At 38.8% G+C, this 23,346-nt stretch overlaps 2 protein-coding genes across 2 annotated transcripts in view; one reads left to right on the top strand and one right to left on the bottom strand.

The window, feature by feature from the left end:
• Positions 1-234: 234 nt before the first annotated feature.
• Positions 235-3,848, top strand: ABITRAM (actin binding transcription modulator). The gene is made up of 6 exons (XM_054284557.1): positions 235-312; positions 391-442; positions 2,613-2,742; positions 3,431-3,507; positions 3,578-3,647; positions 3,717-3,848. Exons 1-6 carry the CDS (start codon positions 249-251, stop codon positions 3,843-3,845), a joined length of 522 nt encoding a protein of 173 aa, XP_054140532.1. The 5' UTR covers positions 235-248; the 3' UTR covers positions 3,846-3,848.
• Positions 3,849-5,096: 1,248 nt separating this feature from the next.
• The window catches only part of CTNNAL1 (catenin alpha like 1), a 56,087-nt gene continuing 37,837 nt past the window's right edge, over positions 5,097-23,346 (bottom strand). The window contains exons 8-19 of the mRNA XM_054284556.1: positions 23,004-23,090; positions 19,891-20,049; positions 18,355-18,447; positions 17,892-18,042; positions 12,029-12,066; positions 8,760-8,810; positions 8,507-8,661; positions 7,680-7,728; positions 6,835-6,891; positions 6,594-6,713; positions 5,358-5,441; positions 5,097-5,258 (exon numbers count right to left, since the gene is read on the bottom strand). Of these exons, the coding sequence (XP_054140531.1) occupies positions 5,097-5,258; positions 5,358-5,441; positions 6,594-6,713; positions 6,835-6,891; positions 7,680-7,728; positions 8,507-8,661; positions 8,760-8,810; positions 12,029-12,066; positions 17,892-18,042; positions 18,355-18,447; positions 19,891-20,049; positions 23,004-23,090 (1,206 nt within the window). The remainder of the gene's footprint in view (positions 5,259-5,357; positions 5,442-6,593; positions 6,714-6,834; positions 6,892-7,679; positions 7,729-8,506; positions 8,662-8,759; positions 8,811-12,028; positions 12,067-17,891; positions 18,043-18,354; positions 18,448-19,890; positions 20,050-23,003; positions 23,091-23,346) is intronic.

Consider the following 23,346-nt stretch of genomic DNA (forward strand, 5'->3'; position numbering starts at 1 on the left):
AGAAAAAAAAAACCGGTAGCAAAACTGAAGGTTTGGCAAAGTGGTGGGGCAGTGCCTCTAAGCAGCCCTTTGTTTTTATGTGTATATATTTCGGCAGCAATTTTTAACGTGCCTGCCTACCCTGGATAATGGATGCAAGGGTTTCCTCAGACTTTCCCGTGCCGGGGCGGGGAGAGGGCCGGGCTGGGGCTGCCGGGGCCGCCTCCTGCCGTCATCGCGCTGCGCCGGCGGGCCGGGCCGGGCCGGGCATGGCTGAGGGGGCGGCGGGGCCGGGCGGCGCCGAGCGCTACTTCACCCGCTGGTACAAGCCAGGTACCGCCGGGGCCGGGCCGGGCCGGGCAGGGCCGGGGGGCGGCGGGGCCCTGACTCCTCTTTGTGCCCTTCTTGCAGACGTGAAGGGGCGGCCGTGCGAGGACTTCTGCGTGCTGCAGCACTCCAACAGGCGAGTGGCCGGCGGGGCTCCGGTGCCCGGGGAGCCTCGGGCTGCGGCCTCGGGCTGCGCCCGGAGGGAGCGGCGGTGGCTGCGGCAGCCGGGACGCAGCACCGGGCGAGCCTGCGCTGTCCGGGAAGGTGGGAGGAGGGCAGAGTGACAAATCGGCCTCTCCCCATCCTTTAATTGCTCCAGTGAGAAACAGAGGCTTGGCCTCTTTCCCCCTGACGGCCCCCTACTGCCCCTCGTGCTGCTCAGCAGGGCCCGTGGTGCTGCCCTCGCTCCCTCTCCTGCTGAAAGGGCCCATACACCGGCCCTAGGGATGTTCATGGAAAGACTGGACTTGGCACTCAGTGCCGTGCTCTAGTTGACACAGTGGTGGTCGGTCATAGGCTGGAGTCGATCTGAGGTCTTTTCTAACCTAATTGATTCTGTGATCATCAGTAGCAGAAGAGAAACGTTCCAAAAGGCCTTTGTGAAACGACATTTTGAAGGAGTCTCTTTAACTTGATTTAGAAGTCCTTCCATTTGAACAAACATTTAGCTTTTTCTAGATAAAACCTAATTACTTTTCCATGCACATGTACTAATGGATGGTGAAGGCAAGATATGAAAGTGTCTTACTTGTGCTTGGATGTAGCTGGATATCCAGTTATATGGAGTAAATCAACCTGTACCTGATGTGGAGTCTCCTTCCATACCTTACCTCCCCCTGCTGCAGCCTCTTAGGGCATCAGGAGCATTTCTGGGGTGCTCAGTCCCAGAGGGAAGAACATAATCTGCTATCCACACAAAAACTGCCAGGGCCAGTGGCTCATGGGTTGAGGGAAGGTGAGGCAGCATTTGCATTCCTGGTAAGTTGCCTGCTCTAGAAATTCAGAATAAAAGGAAGAGTATGCTTGGCACAGGGCAGAACCATCACCTTGCTGCAGCCTTTGTAGTTGGAGCTTCTCTGTGGGTGTTTCCTTTCTCCATTCTTTCAAAAGGGAAACCAGAGTACCTTCAAATAACAGGTGACAGTAACAGCAAGGAAGGACACCCTTCCATTTGTACTGAATACTGAATATAAGGTTACTAATCTCAGGTGTCTGATATAAACAAGTTTAAATGCCACTGATCTGTTCAATTGTCCATGAAGACTGTTCTCCTGCTTTGAATTCTGAAATATCAGGACCCTTGGATTCCACAGCAGCTTAGCCAGATGTTCTGTAAAGTAATTGACCATTATTATGTATGGAGCTGTGGCTCAGTTTGATGTTTCTATGCAATGTGAAGTTGTTTCTTGCTTTTTTGTTTTGCGAGGTCTCAGCTCCATCAGGTGACAGCTCAAAGATAATTTGTCATCTTCCCCTTAGAAGGCGGCTGGGGTGAAGGGAGGTGGCTTTACTGCTAGAACATGCTGGATGCATTTACCAGGATCCAGCTCCCTCTTGTGGGAGCTGTGCAGCCACAACTCCACAGGAGTAGGGGGAGATGGATGCAGCATCCACAGGGAGAGATCTGGTTCTGTGCCCTGGTTTTCTCTGCAGTCACTCTTGTGTTGATTCTGGTGCTTGCTGTAGGTTTTATACTCTCAAACAGAATAGCTTCCCCTCCCTTCAGTTACTGGCAAGTGATGCTTGTGCATCAAGCATGGTTCTAGGCCAGGCAGGCTTGGTCTCTTCAGCTGGGCTCATCTCAAACTGTGCAGTGTCATGGTCAGAAATAACCGTCCATTAGAAAAAATGCAGCAAGTTAACTAAGGCCCAGATCACCGAAGGATTCCTCAGCTGTTCACTGCACAGGGCCTTTAGCTGTTGAGAAACACTCCTTTGTGTGACATTTTGTGACAAAAGTACCCCATGCTTTACTTATCTTAACCTTAGCGTCTACTTCAGCTGCTGGCTGAAATGAACCAGCCATGCTCTCATGGGGTGCAACAGATAGAACAGCACTGGCTTATTTACAAGCAGTGGTTTTCTTTCAGTAAGAAGTGTAGGGCTTTTGACAGTCCAGTCTGGTATCTCAAAATGAAGCATTTTCCATGGGAGTGGCTTTAGGTCAGAATGCCATTTTCATTCAGTTTGGCACAGCAGGTGTCAAACAAGATAGGCAGAGGAGGTTGTGGGATTTGCTTAGAGCACAAAGGAGTGGCTTCTTAAAATTACAGTGGAATAATTATATTCTTTTTTTTTTTTTGCAGAATTTGTGTCATCACCTTGGCAGAAGCCCACCCTCTTCTTCAAAGTGGGAAAACAATTAAAAACATTAATTACCAAATCAGTGCAAACTGTAGCAGACTTCAGAATAAGGTCTCTGGGAAGTCAAAAAGGGTATGGCTTTTTGATTTCCTTAGTTTTCATTTTAATCTCTCACACTGCCTGAGATTTTTCTGTCCTTTCTTGGAGAGAAACCCAGCAGGTTACTTCTGTATTTCACTTAAAACCAGCCCCTCTGCACTTGAAGAATTTAGATTTCCTCAAGATGTGCTTGTCTGCTTGTCCCAGCCAGGGTCTTGCAGTGCTCCTATACAGCACTGGTGGTTTCCAGTGTTGCTCAAGCACACTTGCTTCTAGCAGTTTTTTTGGTAGTGTACAGAGGGACATAAACATCCCTGAAATAATAAAAGTTTATTTCCAAGAAGATGCGAAGGATTTGGAAACTAGAGAGTAGATGGGGCAGTTCAGTGTAGTGGGTTTTTGAAGGTGCATTTGAACTTGCTTATACTGAAATCCATGGTGCTGTTCCTCTCCTCTCTCCCCTGACTCATCAAAATACAAGATTGCTAGTCTGCAAGAAACTCAATTATGACTAAATCTGTAGGCTTGTAACAAGCTTCTGTTTGATTTGAGCACATAACTAAGTTGGCATCTTCCCTTCTGTAGGGAAGCACAGTTCTGGAACTTGGAATGATCTGTAACTATCACACATCCTTCCTTTTTGTTGTTGATGGTAATACTTTTACAAGTCCCGTGTAATTAAAACCCCAGACATGTTTGTTTGTTTGTTTTCCAAATGCAGGGAGCTCAGTTTTTAACAGAACTTGCCCCTCTGTGCAGGATATCTTCATCAGATGGAGAGGAATACACCATTTACAGGTAAGATTTTTCCCATTTTTTCCCTACCTTGCCATACCCCCACATCTACAGAATCTAAATACTTTTGCAGTTGCATACGAGGGCGGCTGATTGAGGTGAATGAGAACATCCTTAGCAATCCTGCTCTTCTGCAAGAAAAGGTAAGACACTTTCTTGTGCTTTTATTTTTCAGATTTTATTTCACTGCTAACTTCAGTCTCACTTTTTAGCCATCAACTGAGGGGTACATTGCAGTGGTTTTACCCAAATTTGAAGAAAGCAAGAGTATAACTCAGGGACTTCTGACGCAGAAGGAGTACGAGGAAGTTTTGATGAAACGCCGCAGTTCTGCTTCATGAAATCAACTGTACACTTCCCATCTGTGTTTGATACTGAATAAGTGACTTTTATTGTACACTGTGAGTTTTATAGTATGGAAAAGGCCCAGTGCCAGTTTTTAAAAGGAACTAAACTCCTTGATTTGTAAAAGAATAAACCAGTTAAAATAGTTTGTATATTAAAATTTCTGTAAAAATTTGACGTAAAGTGTTTTTTTTTCTCTGAATTCTAACACTACAGGTTTTTGAATAAGCTCAGAATGACATGTTGGAGATTATTTATGTCCCACAATCAGCTTTGCTTCTGCTTAATGCAAGCATAGTACATACAGAAAAATCATAGTATTTAGCTATCATGTAATTTAGCTAAACTAATACAATATGGAGTTTGACACAGGTGAATGGAAAACAAAAATGCAACAAAAGTCTGTGTACAAAGAGCAGATAAATTTTAAAATACATATTTCATACCAAGTTGTATTTTCATGGTATCCTGAAGTCAAATAATGCCCTTTGTACAGAATTTTGTAATAATCACTATCTATTTTCTTCAATTTTACATGGCATAATGTCAAGTCTGCATAATACTTTAGTGGTTCTACAGGCAACTCAAATTCTGCTCAGAAAGTTTTAATAAAAAAGCAACAACTGCCATCTACAAATAGGGTAAAAGAAAAAGGGCTTAAGTTGAAACTATTAATCACTTAGAAATACGTTTTTTGTGGAGATAAATCTTGTAAAGATGAAAATTCAGAGGTGAATCGATTGAAAGAGGTTTTTTTTTCCTAAGACTACTTAATTGCAGGTATAACTTGTAACTAAGGTAACATTTCAGTGCTTCAGGCCACAGCCTTTCAGACTATATTCCTGATTCTGCTTTATCAAATACACAGACTGAAATAGGTCAGAGATGAGCTTACAGACTTCAACAGTAGTGGTTACATGTAGCATATGCAGCACAGGGGTCTTTATGTAAAATGTCTATTTAGCAGCATCTTTGGGTTGACACATCCATTAAGACATTCAGAAGCATTAATTACAATATCAGTATCAACAGCAAGCATAGGAAAGGCATTCACATTATAAAAATACAGAATATTTAGACTAGCTTGTGTTTTAATGGCTAAGTAATGGGACATCTATTAGATGTGACAAAGATCAACAGTTTTATATCAAATTAACCTGGCTTGACTTTCCACAAATGAAAGCAGTATTGAAACTTCAGCAGGTGTTATTTTCAAATGGGAATTCCTGCATTTCTCAGTGCTATGATTACTTGCTCTCTAAAAATGTCATGTTTGTTACATGATTTTCTAAAGACTTGATGCCAAATGTCTCCACTCTTCTTTCTGGAGTACGTGCATTTGTACCAGTTCGTATTCTGTCTTCTTTCCATGGTGGAGCAGGCTTAAGACAACCATTTCCCGCTTTATTCTGTGTATGTATATAAGAAAGATTTCTTAAAAACAACCAACCAACCCAAGCAAGCAAACCTCAAAAGTTTTAAGTAGTGCAGATTAAGCTAGTACTCACCTTTCTCAGTAATTTGCAGCAAAGTGGAAGAAGTTGACATAAGAGAGTCATCACATTCCTTGTTTTCAGAATGCATGCATCAACCTAAACAAGACAATTAATGAGTAATGCCTATTACTCAATACTTGTGTTAGGCAGTTGTTTTTGGCATGAGATGATCTGTTTTGAACTGGGTTAAGTAATACTTTTCCTGTTAAAATATCTCCTAATCAAATGGGTTTGCCTACTTTTTTTTAAACTTCTCTGTATGGTACATGTAAAACAAGAGCATCCCTTCTGTTAAGCACAACTTGAGCAGACACATCCCAAGTGGATGAACTACTAATAATATTATATTAAACAGTAACAGAAGTCTCTTGGAAAGGAGCTCTTAAGATCTAAGCATGAATCATCACAATTCTTCATGGTTTTCCTTTTGTCAGCATGATTTAGAGAGCCAAGCATCATTTAAGCCTTAGCTCGATGTTACACTAAAAGTTATCTTAAATCTTAACACTCAGCACAGGTCACAAGTCTGAGCCCTCAGACATTAATTTGAGAACCTGTTACTGCTATGTACTGGTACATCACTGTATAAACAGACTGGAGTTCCCATTTAATTCAGAGGGTGTAAAACAAACCATGCAGTAGCCCCAAGGTGCTCAGTTTGGTTCTGAGAGGCTTGCATGCTTCAGCCAGTTTCACACCTGCTGTAAAACTGAAACACCTTTTCCACAGCCATGTGCAAACAAACATCCAGCTGCATGGAAATGGTCTTGCTCAAATTGATTGCTGCTGGCTCAGGGATACTGATCCCCTCTGATCTTTGCAGATCTACTTCTTGTGTTAACAGTGATGAAACTTTCACTGTCTATGTAGTTATTTATAGCAAATATGAATATCAGAAAAAAACCTGAGCAGTCCAGGGTAGATGCTGCCTACTGAGAATCAAATGTGTTTCAGTAGTGGAGTTGAGGTTTGGAATTTGTTACATTCATGTTAAGCATCAGTAACAGTAATAACAGTAATTATTACAGTGGCAGAAATACATATTACCTTCATTCAAATTTTGATCCCTGAAGTCCATACTGAGGTACACCTAATTACAGTTCCTGTTTATCTGAATGGCATTCTAGTGGATTACAGTACTACTGCAACCTAATTCCATATTTTAACTGGAGCATAAATTAGTAAAATACTTTATTTCAAAGCAAGTTAAGTGTTACTTTGAGAAATATATATAGTTTTTTACTGTACCTTTGTAAATGTAGCACTTTTACCCTGAGCAGAAGCTTTAGCTGTTGCCTGGAGCTGCTTGCACATAGTGATGAGTTTTTCAGCCTCCAACAGAAGCAAAGGCTTGTCATCATCACGTACCTGGTATGTTGTCCAGGAAGACAAAATAACTCTGTGTTAAAGACTCCAGCATCAAGTTAAGGGAGAAGATTAAGCACAAGCAACTTCTAAGCAGTATCACTGATGTAATAAAATACATCACCTGATCAGAAAGAGCATGAAGAGCTGAGGCAAGCTTTGTGCCCTCTGTGGCAAAAATCTGAAAGGAGGAGAAAGCACGTAACAAAATGAATCACAACAGAAGGTAAGGCTTTTTCCCTCCTGGTTTAATAGTGTGCTTTTAAGTAAAAAGGTAGCAGGAAATACTTGTAATAATTGTATACATCTACAGTACACAAGTTAGCAGTTTGCAGTGACTTCTGAAATAACAACTACACAGCTAACTGCCATCCTCACAGATAAGCAGAGTTTAAAGGTTATCCCTTTACATATAACAAAACCCCCAATTTCCAATTATTTTTTGCATGTGGCAGCTCACAAATGTTTTGTGATGACACCTGGCCTCTTTGTTTATTGTCCTTTCAAAGGTAACAAGTCTGTTACACACAGGTATGCATTCTGGAAATAGCATTTCACATCCCTTCATTTGGGCCCTTCTGTTTGCATTGTGCAAGTTTTTACATCTTTCTTTCCCATGAAAATCCTGCTGTTCAGACTAGGATTTAGTATCTGTTAACACTACCAGGGACTGAGCTGAGTGACACAACAAATATTACAGATGTACTGAAGTCCACTCTATTTGCCATAATGCCAGTTTGCTATCCCTCCTCCTAGCTGGAATCTATCAGTGTAATGATCCTGTCTGAAGCTATTACTGGAACACTGGAAGCTCACTTGCAGAATATGTATCAGAGTTAGGCTGCTCAAAGTCTACAACTGCCAGTCAATTCATGGTACACTGTACTTATGTGTAAGGAATCAGACACTGAAGTTCCTGTTTGGCTTCACTCAGAGTGTCTACGTCCTATTTTGTTAAAAATACATTACCTCTGCCTGATGAAATAAATCTTGAGTAGTTTTCAGAAGTCCTTCTCCTCTGTGAGAAATAACAAAAGCAGAAGACATGCCATTTACAGACTGCAGATTATATTGCCTACTACTTACAAAAAATAGTCTCACCACTGAACATCTTACAGTTCACACCAGTGAACTGTAAATATCAGTCTTTTAGAAGATACTAGACACAACTACCTACAAGAACTGACTTAAATATATTATACAAACACCTCAGTAGCTACAGCACTGTTGGGGAATTAACAATGGCTCAGTTCTCATAAGCTGAACAAGACTAGAAATCCACATCTCTGGCATAATGAGTATTACTGGACTAGCAGGTAACAAAAAAGAAATCTCAGCTCTGGTAAAAAAACCGCAAGCAAACCTAAATTCTTCAAGTAAGAAAGCTGACATTGCACAGGCAAGTTTCAGATAAACACTTTTCAGTACAAGGATCAGTAATTCTCATCTACAGTTCTATCTCATCTACAGGTATATACTTGTGCTTTAATTCCCTTAATTTTTAAAGTATTTATGAACATGATTCTTAAAATGATTTCCATACCCAAGAGACATTTAAATAGATGCCCTCCAACGAAACAGATGTTAAGCCCTTTAAAAATAAAGTGGTGTTTAAAATTAGGGGTTTTTTAAACAGTTCAGAAATTTACAAAAGTTTATGAAGTCTACAGACAGAATCAAATTCCTTTCTAAAACAGTCCCAATTATTATGCTCTGAAAATGAAAATTTGTTCTTTCTTATAAACACTGTTAATGCTCTTTTTCCCACCAAAATTTGCCATGTGTACTCTAATTACCTGGTAAATAAATACATGGAGTAGGCCATACTTGACATGCCTTGTCCATGCTGCACAATCTCATTCTCCTGGTCCTCCCATTTCTCTGTCTCAGAATCCACATCAGATGTGAGCAGATGCAATTCTAATCCAAGCTTTGCAATTTTCGCCTGTTCCTGTAAATGGCAAGCATATTTATGGCACTTAAAAACACATTGTTCAGACAAGATAAAAATATGAAAGGAGTTTTTTTACCAAAATGATGCCATCTTACCTCAGAATCTAGTTTGACTGGCTTTAATGCTTTCAGATTTGCATTATGCTTCTGTTTCAAACAAAAAATAATATTTTTAAATAAAAGGAATTGGTAATAATTTTACTTGCAAATCTTAAAGAGGTAGCTCTATATTCAGAGAAAGACTTTGCAGGAGAGTTCCAGAGGTTCAAACAAACTTCTCAGCAGAAACTGAGAACCTGTACTGATCTGTCTGTCCTGAAATGGCAGGTGCAGATGCCCTGAAATTGCAAGGAAAAGACCTCATCTACAGTTCTCAGGCTCCACTTCCTAATGCAGTACAGTCTCTTCCCTTTACCCTGTAAATCCTCAATAATACTCAGGACTAAACAGTCTTAAGCAAGTACTCCTGCACTGATTTTTCTATCACTGATGGTACTGATATAACAGGGATGCTGATTTGGGTAATAGCAAGCTGACATAGGCTACCACCCATATGAATGCTGCTGTGAGGAGGCAGCCCATTATTCTGTGTCACTCTGGAGAAGCAGCTGTAAGCAAATACTGACACTGATCTTTTCATGGGTTTCCTTCTTTTTTTTTAAGTCATGAACTATTCAAAATATAAGTCTGGCTGCAAGCCAAATATTAGCTCATAATTATTGGTACTGATGTGAGCAGACTACCTGGTAAGGCAGGGCTTGCCAACTGCATGACACACTTAGGCAGTAATTCATAATTTATTTCGTAATTATTTGCTGGTTTTGGCTTTAATTTCATGTGCTGGTGCTGTTACTGTGCAAAGACAGCAAAATCATCTGACGTGGGAGGCACAGTCCAGAAACCACTGGACTGCAGAGGAGTAGCACAAAATTGGTGTCATGACTTGGAGAGGTGTGAGGCACAGGAGAAAGCTGGATAATCTCAGTGCTCAGCTGAGAGCCTTGTCTGAGATTCTGAAAAACTCTGACGAAAACCTGCTGCTATTCATTCGTGGGAGTACTTGGACAAATTAGGTTCAGTAATGCGTGCAGGAAAAAAAACAACAAACCAGGAAACAACACTGTTCATTGTGAACAGCATCAGAAATGAGATTCTAGTCCCATTTCCATTTCTCGCTTCAAGAATCTGAGCAAAAGTAATCATACTGAGGTTCCTAGTGCAATTTAGTGCACAGTTTAACTTTCTGCCATTTCTCTTTTCCATCCAAAAATGTTTAAATATTTGTGAAATATTAAATATGAAATATTAAATGTGAATCTTATGAATGTCTACCCAGATTAGACACTGCAATTCTGCCTATGTATTAGAAATGCTGATCTCATATCGAAACATTTAGCACAAAGGACTGTACTCCAAACTGTGATTTGACTATACTACATGCCAGAAATGCAATTTCAGAAATACTGTTTTCAAGGCAGTGTCTTAAAAGAAGAAAGGAAGACAAAACCAAACTAGATTTGTTTGTAAACACGAATTTTGGTCTAGAAAGTATGGCAAATATTTAAGCTGCAGAGTCATGGAAGGGTATTCAAGAAAACCAGCACTGGTTACAGCAAATAAGGTTTTCAATTCACAAATAACTAAAGGAAGCTCAATGTTTTTGCAGTTTTCTCCACTCTAGTGTTCCCTTGCATTATTTTAATAGTACTAATAGTATTAAAAGTCAGATCAGTAGATACGTTATTCTGCTTTTAAAACATGATTCAACACTTTAAACTATAGAGAAAAAATATGCATTAAGTACACACATGAATCATCACTGCTGCTCTGGTCCTCATCTACAGCATGGTCTAGGGTGCCACTCATTACCAGCAAACAGCAGAGTGGCAATTAAACAGATGTAACAAAATATGTGATCTAATTAGATTGGCAGGAACAGTGTGGCCTCTGTGCAGGGACAGCGTGGGCGTCAGCCAGGCACAGCAGATCTGTGGTGGCAGTGAGGGGAGGAGAGGCTCAGCTGAGAGGAACAACACCGGGAACAGAGGCAATTCCAAAGCTCAGAGCACCAGCTAGGCAAAGAAATCACTCTGTGAAGAAACTCTGGTGTCCTGTGGATGCCATCTACCTTCCCTGTCTACTTTCAAACTGCGCATTTGTAACTCCCCACAATGTTAAGTATCTTGCAAAACCCAAAAAGAAGGCAGAAACCTTTCAAACAATGCAAGCAGAACTGTTTAAATGCTGATCACAAAATTTTATTTAATATTTTTAAAAACATTTTAATCAATGGGACTCTGACTTCAAACATTTAATCTCTAAATTATGACATCCAAAAGCTATGTGTCTTAGTCAAACTGGTCAGGGAGAGAAACCCGATCCAAAGTTTCAGTACTTAGTTCCATAACTGTGAAATTCACCCATGCTCATGCAGCCTAACAATTTAAATCCACAGACTGGCTTTATAAAACTTTTAAAATAAATATTTGATTTATAAAGCTTTTATCTTTTCATTAAGAGTCAGAAGTTGTGTTGTGTCTGAAGCTCTAAAATTGCACAACAGAAGACATGGAGACAGAGGACCATTTCAACCCCAAATTTCTCTACAAGTTAAGGAAAAAAAGCAGGGAGAGAAAGAAACAAGCTAGAGCTTACTGTATCTTTTGAGACCATTCTTTCCCTTTTTCCTGCTCATGGAAAGATTCAATTTACAGCAGGTGAATCAAATGACTGATTGCATGACACTATCAAGATTTAGGAGGCCTCCTAACACACAGATGCTCTCAGAAATAGTGTAATATCAAGTATAATCAGCTAAACATATTAAATTACCTCACACCTAAAAACTGGGTATTTGGTGTACCTTTTTTCTCTACATTAAACACTTAAGATCAAGGAAGGAAACAAGAACTCATTATTTAAAAAGGCTACAACAGGCTCGAACATGAACCCTTGTTACAAATAGGTTAACTCAGGCTACAATGTTAAGTCTTGGTAGTATGATTTATTTTTGTTTTAATTTTCAGTATATTGCAGCATATTCCTACTGTTTTAATAACAACAATGTACTTTTTAATTATACAGCATGAAAGTAGATTATGTGGTAAAAAAATTATTGAAAAGGAATTAAAGCTTATGTATAATCAAAGTGATTAAAGCACGTAACATCACTCATTACATTTGTCTTCAGTCTGCTTATTATTCACTTAATAAATTGACAAACTTTGATACTTTACTGTCAGCCATCCAGTCAGGATGCATGTTACCAAGATATTGTTAGGTCACCATCGAGTTGTGACAGGGAAAGAAATCAAACAGAGAACGGCAGATACAAAGTAACCACAACAAACCAAAAACCGACTTACCCCTGGTCTGGGCAGTGATAGGTAGACACGCTTCTCTCCTATGAAGAACACACAGGTTTATACCAAAATTTATATACAGATTTTAATCGGTGGGATCAAATGCCTTACTTCATCCTTCCTAAAACTGCAGTACTATAAAAGCAAATTACTTACCTGTAATTCCTCCTCTCTGAATACTGCAGAAGATCTCTGTCTCATGCTTTCAGAGACAGGCCAAGAGCTCTGTACTGCTCAGATTTTAGCAGCTGGCAATTAGGAAAGCTTCTCTGAACATTTCCCTCAGTAAATTTCTAGTCTCCTGCATGTATTTCACAAGGAAAGTAAAGCAACTCTCTCCATGACTCACTACATACACTCATTTTGTTGCAAAACACAGAACATAAATTTGCAGCTCCATGTTCGGCTTTTCTTGGCATGGGATGAATGGTCTGAAATTTGGAGTAGACAGTGCCACTAGTGAGAAACACATAGGCAGGTTTTCCTAAGTAATGCAAATAAAACTCTCATGTTGTACAATATGTATCCCATGTGTACTGTATTTTATGAAGAAGGAAGTTCTACAGCATTTTACACACTTATTGAATTGTTTCTTGTATTGCCAAGAGCCTACAATATTCCAAGTCTGAGCAAAATAAATTAAGAAAGAAAAAAAATTCCTTTTTGGGTGTTACCTAAAAGTTGATAAGACTTTATTTTCAAGAAGAAACACTGCCTGGGCTAACAGCCTAAGATTAGAGTTTCAATTACCAGAAGATATAATAGTCTACAAAGACTTGCATTCATTACAATAGATTCAGTTACTACACTTGCTAATTCCTCCTCTTGCATCAGCTCCTAGAGAAGTTCCATTCTGAGTCCTCAGAAGACAGTTCTTTTGTGCATTCAGGATTTTTTGAAAGCATGCCCTTTATCTCCTGACACAACAGGAAGATCAAAATCTCTGTATCTAGGCAACTGACTCCTACAATTTTAGGACGCCAACAAGTGTCCTTCAATCCTCTTGAAAAATAGGAAAAATGGAACCTTCCTTCCTAAGATCACTTTTTCCTTCCCCTGTGCAGTTTTGCAAAAGATGAATGAGCTAACAGGGCACAAGCTGCATAACCATTTTTTTTTTCAGATTGCAGTGTTATTCGGATACTAATTGCCCTAGCATGTATCCAAGCAAGACTTCTCCCCTAAAGACCAATACAAATTATGAGAAGTCATTTACAACATCCTATACATCAAAACATCAGCTAAAGGGCATGTAAGACATACCAAGAACAAAAGGGAACTTGCAATTTTAAATGCTGCAGCATAAAAGATCTCCTTGGAGCTATGTAAAAACATGTTGTGTCTTGTTAAAAAGTTCAAACACTGAAAGCTTTGACATAACAAATGGAATAAAAATGCTCACTGCAATGACACAGTACTTGCACACACAAGGCAGGCATTCAGAATTAATGGAAACCAAATGGAAAGTGGTGGCAAACAGAAGAAAATAAAAATTGCCTTTGCTCTTCTACTAATTCTCATTATTTACCTTATCAGGGTTTCATTGCTCACCCTGTTCAAAAAGAAGAAAGATCTAACTACTTATTTCTTGAACATTGTCAAAACCTCTAAGGATCACAAAATACACACACAAAAAACACACTTCACTGGACCCACAGAAACCAAGACCTTTCAAAGAAGCAGATCAACTCAGGTCAGAGAAAAATCGTACTTAATTCAGAAAATACTTAATTCCATCAGTGTAATCAGAGAACTTTTATTTGATTCCATTAACAGAATATACATATGTAATTTTTTAGGTATTTAATTTCCTTAGTTTGTGTGTCAGATCTTTGCTATTATTTCAAGAGGCTTTTCACCACATGATGGTCTTCTTTTTATTTTACTCTGCCTGTGTTTTTCCCAATGTGTTTTCTTAAACATGTTTTTCCTTTTTAATTTTTTTTCACTTAAAATTAATTTTCATTATTTCATTCTCTGTCTTCCAATTTTCTGCTTTCTACTAGTTCCAGTCCTGGTTTTCCCTCCATAATATTCCTATTTCAACTTTCAATTCCCACTTTTGACGTCACTTCTTTTCTGAGAGTATGGCAGCATGCCTGCTTCACTCTTCTTCCTGGAATCTGAGCCTCCTAATTCTGATCTGTATCACCTATTCATCACCTACAGCCCTTCAGAAATCTCATGGTCATTCAACTCCTCTCAAATCACGTGGGCAAAACAAAAGAGGAGAGCAGAGAAGTATGTTATCTTCAGAAACCATTCTCTCACTTCTTTGCTGCCTTGTAAGCCCAGTTACAAGGAAGCAAACCAGAAGATCATTTATTTACATTCTTCTCCACCATGTTCAAACCAAAACATTAGAAAAAAGAGCTTGGCTGACATCCAGCAGCTTGGATTGATGAAAGGTACTTTTGTCAGGTGGTTCATCTGAAAGTGCAAGAGCCTCAGAGTTAAGCACCAAATGGAAATGAACCAAACAATCCCTCTGTGGGCAGAATCAAACTTCCCATGCCTGGCAGGGGAGAAGGGTTATCCTCCTGAGGAGCCTGCCACCCTCCTCATCCCAGCCTGGACACACCAACACTGTGGAGAACAGGCCTCCTCACCACTGGATTAAAAAGTGGTTTAGGATTGAGCAAAGAAGGACAACTCTACCTTGCTGTACAGTTCTGCACAGCACAGGAATATTTCCCAAATACAAATGAAGATTACTGGGCTATGCTGTGCTCACCAACCTCCCCCACCTCCCATCGTGCCTGTGAATCCTGCTACCCTGGAGAAGCCCTTTTCAATTTGGGCATGTTCTGGTATAATTTCATTAAAATTGAGTAAAATATTGCTTCGCTTTCAAGTTAAATCCAGCTCCTCCCATGTGCATTTGGGATCTCAGCATGAGAAATACCTCATTTTATGTTATGAAAAAAAAACCCCACTGGATAAAGGAGCTATGCAATCGCTTGTGAGAATAAAGAAATGAGTATAAACAATGTGAATCTAGTGTAATCCGAAAAATGCTTCTTTTATTTGATGTGTCCAGCACATTTAGTCACCATTCAATTTTTGCATCTTAAGCTGTATTCTGAACTCTCTAACAAAGCCAAACATTTAAATTGGTAGTACAAAAATACAAGATTTTAAACTGAGGAGAAAAAAAAAATATACCTCTTACTGTAATTCTATCTCTTCTTACATACAGTCACAATTTTACTATGAATAAAGCACTTGATACGTTTTAGTCTGTAAAATAAAGACACTTTTACCAACCTCAACATTAAGACAAGTATAATGAATTACAAGAAGAATAAAGCCTTATCAAATATTGTGACAACTCCATTGTGTTTGGAGGCAAAAGTTTTGTGAATGCCACTCCTATAATCTCTTAGCAAGTAAATATGTTAGTTTCATTTATTTACTGGATCACCAGGTGTGTTTTCTTGGAGAAAAAAAATGTTGGAAGTGGCAAAGTAATTTCAGAGTATTTCCTGGTAGAAAAAAGGTGGGGGTGCTCAGGTGAGGATTTTTCCTCTCCCTTTTTTTTTAATGACAAGAGTCACTCTGAAGTCCAACAAGAGAAAACAAACAAACAAAACCAGATTAGCCCACAATACAGAGGAAAACTTTGTGGAAGACAGGTGGATATAAGAGATCAAATTACTTCTAAGGACATAATTGGTGGCACCTATGAAACAATCCAGATTCAGAGGGAGGTCTGGGTCATATGACAAGGGAAATAGAGATTTCTTAACAGTGTTTTGACAATACAAGATCTAACACACCCGAGGCCACAGAGAGAACACAGGCAATGCTCAGTATCTTACCAGTGGTGGGATCAGAACACTTTATGCTGAAAGAAAGACTGAGGAAATGAGAGCCACTAACAAGAACACACTTGGGTGGTTATGCCAAATGAGAAGTCTTCACTGCATCACTCATGATGGCCTCCAACCTGCTCAGCAACACCTACCCATTCTGCTTTCCCTCCTTTAAGCAAGGACACTGGGCTGCCCTTGTGAAATGATGCTTTAAATAAAGTGGAAAATACCACTTATGGAAAATGTGTTATCTGCCATCAGCAACCCCAAGAGAAAGTTATGAACTACAGAGGAGGCTGGGCATCTGACATCAAGAACAATTTGTTTGGAGAGCCAAGGATATGCTTTGCTGTGGCTGTATGATTCTCATCCTATCATTTTTAAATACAGTAATATCTATATATATATGTGTATGCACACACACACACAGACAGACATAAATATATAAAAAGGTTATCATTCAACCTTGCTAGACCATTGTATGAATATGAAAAAAATCAGATACCGCATGATCAGTAGATTCCAAATTCCTAAAGATTCCAAATTTATTCTAACAAATTTACAATAGCATAATTTGAGTTTCATGTTATAAAATATTCTCTTTAAGGAAAGCGAATTTGACCCTGGCTCCCAAAACAAACAAAAAATCTGCTGAAAGTTAAAAGGCTCATAAACAGGCTCTCTGCACATTTTTATGTGGTATTTCAGAATAAGGTGGAAGAACAGCTGGGATAACAATCATGCTTTTCTCAGAAGTCCCAAACTGCCAATAACCTGAAGTACACACAATTATTGTAAACCCACTCAGAATTTCAACATATGTTTTCTTTTTACAAGTCTTGAGGCCCAGGCACACACTCATTCACCAACCAGCAACAACAATTTAAGATGTTACACCCCGTGATTGGTTGCTACTGTGCTCAAAATGCTAGCAGTAAAGAACTGCTTACACAAATAATCAAGAACAGAAATTCAAACTACAAAATCAAGTCTGCAAATGAAGAGAGGTCTCAACAGCAAGATGAAGTATTGTATCATTGATAAAGTGTCATCTAACCTGAATAAGGATTTACATTTTCTGTATCTTAGATACAAAAAATTAAGTGCCCATATTTAGCTAAATCTAAGCTTTCGAACCTGAGCAATTTTCTTAAAAATACAAGACATTCAGTATTATTATATATTACATTCTATCTGTATGCAATTATACCCTAAAGACTGAAACAAAGACATAGCTATAAGTGTGACAGGCTACACTAAAGAAATAATCTGAAAGAAAATTATGTGGTATAAAAATAAAAACCAAAATGTCTTCCATTTTAAAGGAAAGTTACCCTATGCTAAAAGTAGACACAGAATTTTTTTTCCTTAAGGTTCCAAGCTTTTCTTCTACATGTTGTACAAATACCAATAAACTTACCAACCAGAGAAAATATCCCAAGATTGTGCAGAGTCGTCAGAAATTCCATCCAGGAGAAAGGACAGCAGTTTAAAAATCAAATAACTACATTCACTACATTATGAAGTGAATACAAGGCAAGCTGACAGTATAGAACATATCTGTATATATGTATTTTCTACAAATACAGGACATTAATTAAACATGTCACAATTCAAGTTGTATCTTGACTGTCATGAATTGATGATATGTCCAAGACAAAACAAGGGGTGGGTGAAAGCCTTACCACCCCTTGTATTTGGACACTGCTGGCAAAGAGCTGTGTCAAACACTTTTGTGTCCTTTGAACAGTTCCATTTGATTTGCTAAAACTAATCCCAGTGCAGAAAATTAAACATAGCTAATCTTACTAGCTTAATCTTATAGTAAATCAGGCCTTTAAATATTTGGTTGCTTTATTTTGAAAAAATCCAATAAGCAGCCTGATTTGATATCTATACAAACCCAATATATTTGTGTATTACTACCTAGATCCCACAGGATGTGGAACTGTTTACTGCACTCCACTCTTAAGAAAACAGAATTTGCTAAATCACACTTAAAATTCTTAGATTTGAAGTTACATTTTCCTATTTCTACACAGCCTTCTTACCTCTTCTTCCTTCAAACACATCATTGATTTCTCTTAGCAACAGAGACATGTCACTCAGTTGAGACTCCCAGGCCTCACAGAACACCTCAAGATTTTCTTTTGCAATCTTGCTAGATGGATGTAATGCCAGAGTTTCTGCAGCAGAAATTATCTGGACGAAGAACAAAGCATTTGCTCCTGTAAGTCCTAGTACATAGTGTTCCACATGAATTCACAAATGCCTCCCCAGGCAAAACACAGAATTAAACTGCTACTATTGCGTCTTCGTAGCGTATCCATCTGACAATTGCAGGCTTGATGACCTTCCTTGTGCATTCTTTTAGCTCCCACTCAGCACAGAACAAAATTCCTTCTTAGAAATCAATGCTTTGAACAGGTAAACATTAGGTCTCCTAAAAATTCACACAAGTAATTTTTATTGATTTATGTGTAGCAGAAGAGGCCAGCTAAAAGCTGAACATACCTGTGGGCCAGTGACCTGAAAGGTATCCTCTGCATGTATGCAAGTTATCTCAAGGGGCTCAGTTCCAGAAACATGCCTCAGTAAGCGACACATCTGAATTATTTGAAAAAAATTAAAAGAATTGTAAAAAATGTGCATCTATTAGTAGTGAGAAAAGGTGTACATACAAAAATAAGGTGTACAAACAAACACAAAGTTATTGATTGCCCGTTCAAATATTTACCGGGGACTGCACAGCTGGGTGCTACTCAGGGAGAATTAATAATAAAAATGGGGCTAAATCCTGACTTTAAAGGTGTGGAAAAAACCATTAACAGAAAGGAAAGTCTTAATAACTAAAGTAAAACAAAAACAATTTCACATATTTATGTCTGAATAAAACTGAAGGTGAACACACATACAGAACTTGGAAAAACTGTAGAATAAATAAGAACAGGCTTATTCAGCAATAAGCAACCATGTGGAAAATTTAGGTTTTCATCATCATCCAATGGACTAAATTATCTTTGAGCAAATCAGTGCCAAATTAGTTTAGGGAAGTAATACTTTATCCTTCAGCTTTTTTTTAGGAAGATTAAGAGTGAACTTTGGGTTGAAAGGAACATGGAAGTTTTCAGATCAAAAGGAATTTGTAAGTCAGAGACAGCACATATGAAACTTATTGCACATCATCAGATATGCTGCAAGGTCTCACACACAACACTATTTAACCTTCTCGTTATGCCTGAAAAAAAAAAAATTGATGTCTCACTAGAACACTAAATAGCCACAGATCAAGGAGACATTAAAGTTGAAATTAAAAATTCAAAGCATTGTTTTGCCAGTCCTGGAAGTTCAAGGGTGTTGTTTCTGCATATTCATAGTTCTGGGAGGAATCCTCAAGCCCTGCATAGCATAATATTTTAGAAGTGAGTATTGGATACGAAGCAAGTACAGCTGCTGGCATCACCATATTTCAGATCAAAGTGATCTATATTTGTATGTCTCCTGCTGGCACAGGTGCCTCTGCTCATCTGAGAGAGACAGCAACAAAATACATGTGGCTGACATCACCTCCACACACTGCACAATTGTCACAAAGGAGGAAGATTTTCAGCGGCCCTCTTGAATAATCTTTAAAAAATCAAACTCACTGATTAAGAAACTTAACTGTGTATCTCCAGCATTCTTGTATACCAGGATTCAGCTATTGCTGGATGCCTAGTGCTTGAAAGAAAGGGGTGATAATTTCCTCTTGGACCTAGAAACTTACTTTTTTCCTTAATATTTTAGGCCAAATGTCTACATACAGATTGAGTCTAGGTTCATGAGGAGAACTGGGCACAAGTGTAAATCCCTTCTACAACACCTGCATGCCACAGTGACGTATCTGGCTCAGACCCTGACAAGAACAATCCAAAATTCAACAGCATACTAGGAAAATAAAATAAAACTGAAAAAACACAGACCAAAGCCCTCCTAAAGAACACAGATTGATGCAAATCCAGCCACTCATTTTCTAGGTTTTCTATACAATGAAAGCAGGTGTGAACTCACCTCAACAAGCTGTTCTTTCTGCTCTGATAGCTTGCAAGTATATTCTGCTACAGCTTCAAGATTTCCTTCTACTCCCGTGATTTTTAATGCTTTGAGAACCATATGATCTGTATGGTATTTCAGAAGATCTGCTGCCAGAGATGTTGCTGCACTGTGGACCTTGAATAGCATTAAAAGAAGAAGAGATAAACAATGAAACAGAAAAAAGAATCTATTCAATACCAAGTCAAACAAGCTTAAGAGACAGATTAATTTTTCAAGAAGGAAAAACTTCACTGGCATGAAAGCTCCTATAATGCTTGCTTATCATCTGGAGTTTTAGTTTTTCAATTACTATTCAAAGATAAAATCCACTGCAATAAAAAAAAAATAAAAAGCCAAAAAACTCTCCCCACAAACAAGAAAAAACAACTTCACAACCAAATATGGAGAGAAACAAAACAGCAGCTGGGTTATCACACCACTGCTTTCTGATTATGTTACACCTGAGGAAAAACCAGGTGCATGAATCTGTGGGTCACCAAGCTCAGCAGAAGGAAAGCACAATGGCCATCCCACTTCTCCTAAAGAACACACATTGAACTGTGTAAATCAGACTGAAGCCACACGAAACTGAATTCATAATATATTAGAAATTAGAATTATCAGTGATGCAAAGAACAGCTTGAATATAATCAGCTTGTGACAGAGACTTAGGGAAGTATAAAGCACCTTTCCCACAAGGAGATGGGTCTTGAAGGAGTCTCAATCTCCCTACACTCCCAACAAGCAAGGAGAAGCTTCTCATTTAAACACATCTCTAAATCCAGACACACACTCAGACACTGTACTGTGAAGGACCCTGGTTGAAAACAGAATCAGTGACAGCTGCTGCTAGTTCTAGTAACTAGGTTACCTTAAGGTAAACAGCAACCTCTTTAGAAACAGCAGAATATGCTCATAGGACTACTGTGAGTCTTGTAATACTGCACTCACTTTGCTAGCCTAGACTGAGTACAGAACATACTTGGTGTTCAAAAGGGAGTATTTTTCCAGCTCTTGTGAATGTGATGAGCTTGGAACTCACTCCATACAGAAGAGTTTTTACTGGAATGGTATGTTGGGGTTTTTAATTCACTGGATTCCATTTTTACCCCCTTCCTCTGGCAGTACTTCCTGTATATCTAGAATTAGGTTCTTCTGGATTTGTTTTTTAATTTCATAAAGGACAAGACAACTGAATTGTTGCCTCAAAACCTGCTGCAATTGTTTTTTAGAGGGGGAAAAACGAGCTATGACAACCTGTTATAAACTATTTATATAACATTGCTCATATGGCATTAAAAATTAGCACAAATCACTAATCCCAGAAATGAAGTCAACTCTGAAGAAAGGATATCTGAAAGGCTTGTAATGCTGGAGTAGGAACTGGCAATTCTCATTTATATGTAGACTACACAGAGATCACCTTTTCATTAGAGATTCTTTTCATCCTGATCCAAAATAGAAATATACTTCTACTTAATGCTGTCTCTGATCATTAGTGGTAAAATCATCTCAAGAAAGAAACACAACTTCTGTTTCTTCCATAAAAAGACAGAGAGTTAACTACTTTAACAAGGCTGTCTTTTGTTCTCAGCCACTCAGGCTCTCAAAAACATTTTAATTATAGTCACAGTATTTGAATTTAACCAGTAGAAATCCTGACTGATACACTGTGGCACCCCAAGTCAGACCGACAGGAGAGCCTTCAGGCACGTACAGAAGCAGGGCCACGCTGGGATCAATTCAATCACTACACAGAGAACAACAAAAACAACTTAATTCTCTGAACTTACTTCTAAGAGCATGAATCCTTTCTTTCACACAACATATTCCAGCCACCTGTGGCTTTATGATCTATGCAATTAAATAGTCACATCCTAATTTGACTGGGAACTCTTCCACCTCATGCAGCACCTGGGAACAATGTTATTCAAAAAGGATAATCTCACAGCACTGTGAAGTGCTCACATCCCAAAGTGAAGGCCACTTTGGAAAAGCTCTGCTGCCTATTTTCTCCATAATGGTGACCAAATTACAAACCAGCACATAATCAAAGTGCAAAAATTATCTATCCTCCACTTTCTGGAGCCCAACACTCTGCTTAACAGCAGAAGTGCAACTGAACTGAAACAGATTGAAAGCACTGTTCAGATCTTCAGAGCAGCTGCAGGAACTATAGTCCAGAAGGCAAAATTTCTTATTCTGCCTATGGTAAAAAAGGGGAGCATGATTTTTTCAGCAGTTGAGATTTTCCAGTTACAGCAGCTGACAGCTCAGCCCAAGCAAGTTCACCACACTTCTCTAACATCTTTGCACTGCTCTGTGTTGAAACTTGCTGTTCTTAATCTTCATTCCTCCCTCTGCTTAAAAGAACAGCAATTTGAAGCAGTTGAAAAGATAGCTGAATCATGTGCAAATATTTAGGAAGCTGCCAGAAATCAGATTCTGTATTTGCTTCAATTCTGTGGAACAGACAAGGCAGCAATGCTATCCCCACTAGGAAGGGTGAAGACCCTGAGCAGCAAGTGCAGTCCATCCCATGGATCATATGAGGCAGCTATTCCATGTGTGTATGCAAGCTGACCTCAGCATACTTGCACTTAGGAAAAGAACAATGATTTACTACAGACACACACACAGCTGACAACTGCTGAGAAAAAAACCCTGAGTATAAGGCACTGTCATAACATATTTCTGTTAAGGAAATCAATAGGAACAGTTAAATACAAATAAACTGCAAATATAATTTATTAATTTAGGCACACACTAGAAGAAAATGTATTTGCAAACAGTGATGTATGCATCCCCAAAGGAAGTTTGCCTTTACATTTAAAATAATGATTACATACACGGTACTTGCTTCCAAAAACACTTTTTTGGGTTAGCAGTGAACCTATGCAGCCAACAGATTTCTGATCAGTAAGGACAAAGATGATGTAGCTAGATCCATGACCTAATTCTGATTTGGATACTCTTGTCTATTAGCAGGCAACAGTCTTCTTGGGTACAGGATTCTATTTTACAACCTCATTATGAAAAGTATGAAATTCAAACTTTTATTCACCTTATCTTGCTTAAGCTGCACTTACCTCTCTTTTCAGTTCATTCATGCACTGGCATGTTTTTAAAATGGCTACTTCCAAATCTTCCATGAGATCCTTTGTCTTTTGGTTTTGCTACAAAGCAAAGGAAGAGACCAACAAGACATTACACAAAAAACCCAGCAAACTCCACCTTGACATCATATGTCATTAGTTCAAGAAGCTTTAGAAGACAGCCTTTTCTTTCTAGATGAAATGTCTCACTTATGCAGCCTGTCTATATTCTACTAGAGAAATTCTTTTATAGAAACATTTATCACCAAATTAAATCTAAAACCAATTGTGAGGCAATCTGATTGACTGCTTGTGTTCAACAGGAATTTATTTCTAA

Source organism: Melozone crissalis, unplaced genomic scaffold (genome assembly GCF_028551555.1).
Source record: "Melozone crissalis strain CALT ecotype California unplaced genomic scaffold, PUWL_Pcris_2 ptg000042l_1, whole genome shotgun sequence".
Taxonomy (NCBI): Eukaryota; Metazoa; Chordata; class Aves; order Passeriformes; family Passerellidae; genus Melozone; species Melozone crissalis.

Bases quoted from the DNA above. Each gene is read 5' to 3' on its own strand.
- ABITRAM (XM_054284557.1), top strand. From the start codon at position 249: ATGGCTGAGGGGGCGGCGGGGCCGGGCGGCGCCGAGCGCTACTTCACC. The intron at 3,508-3,577 runs GTAAGATTTTTC...ATACTTTTGCAG, and splicing joins GAGGAATACACCATTTACAG to TTGCATACGAGGGCGGCTGA. The intron at 3,648-3,716 runs GTAAGACACTTT...CTCACTTTTTAG, and splicing joins CTGCTCTTCTGCAAGAAAAG to CCATCAACTGAGGGGTACAT.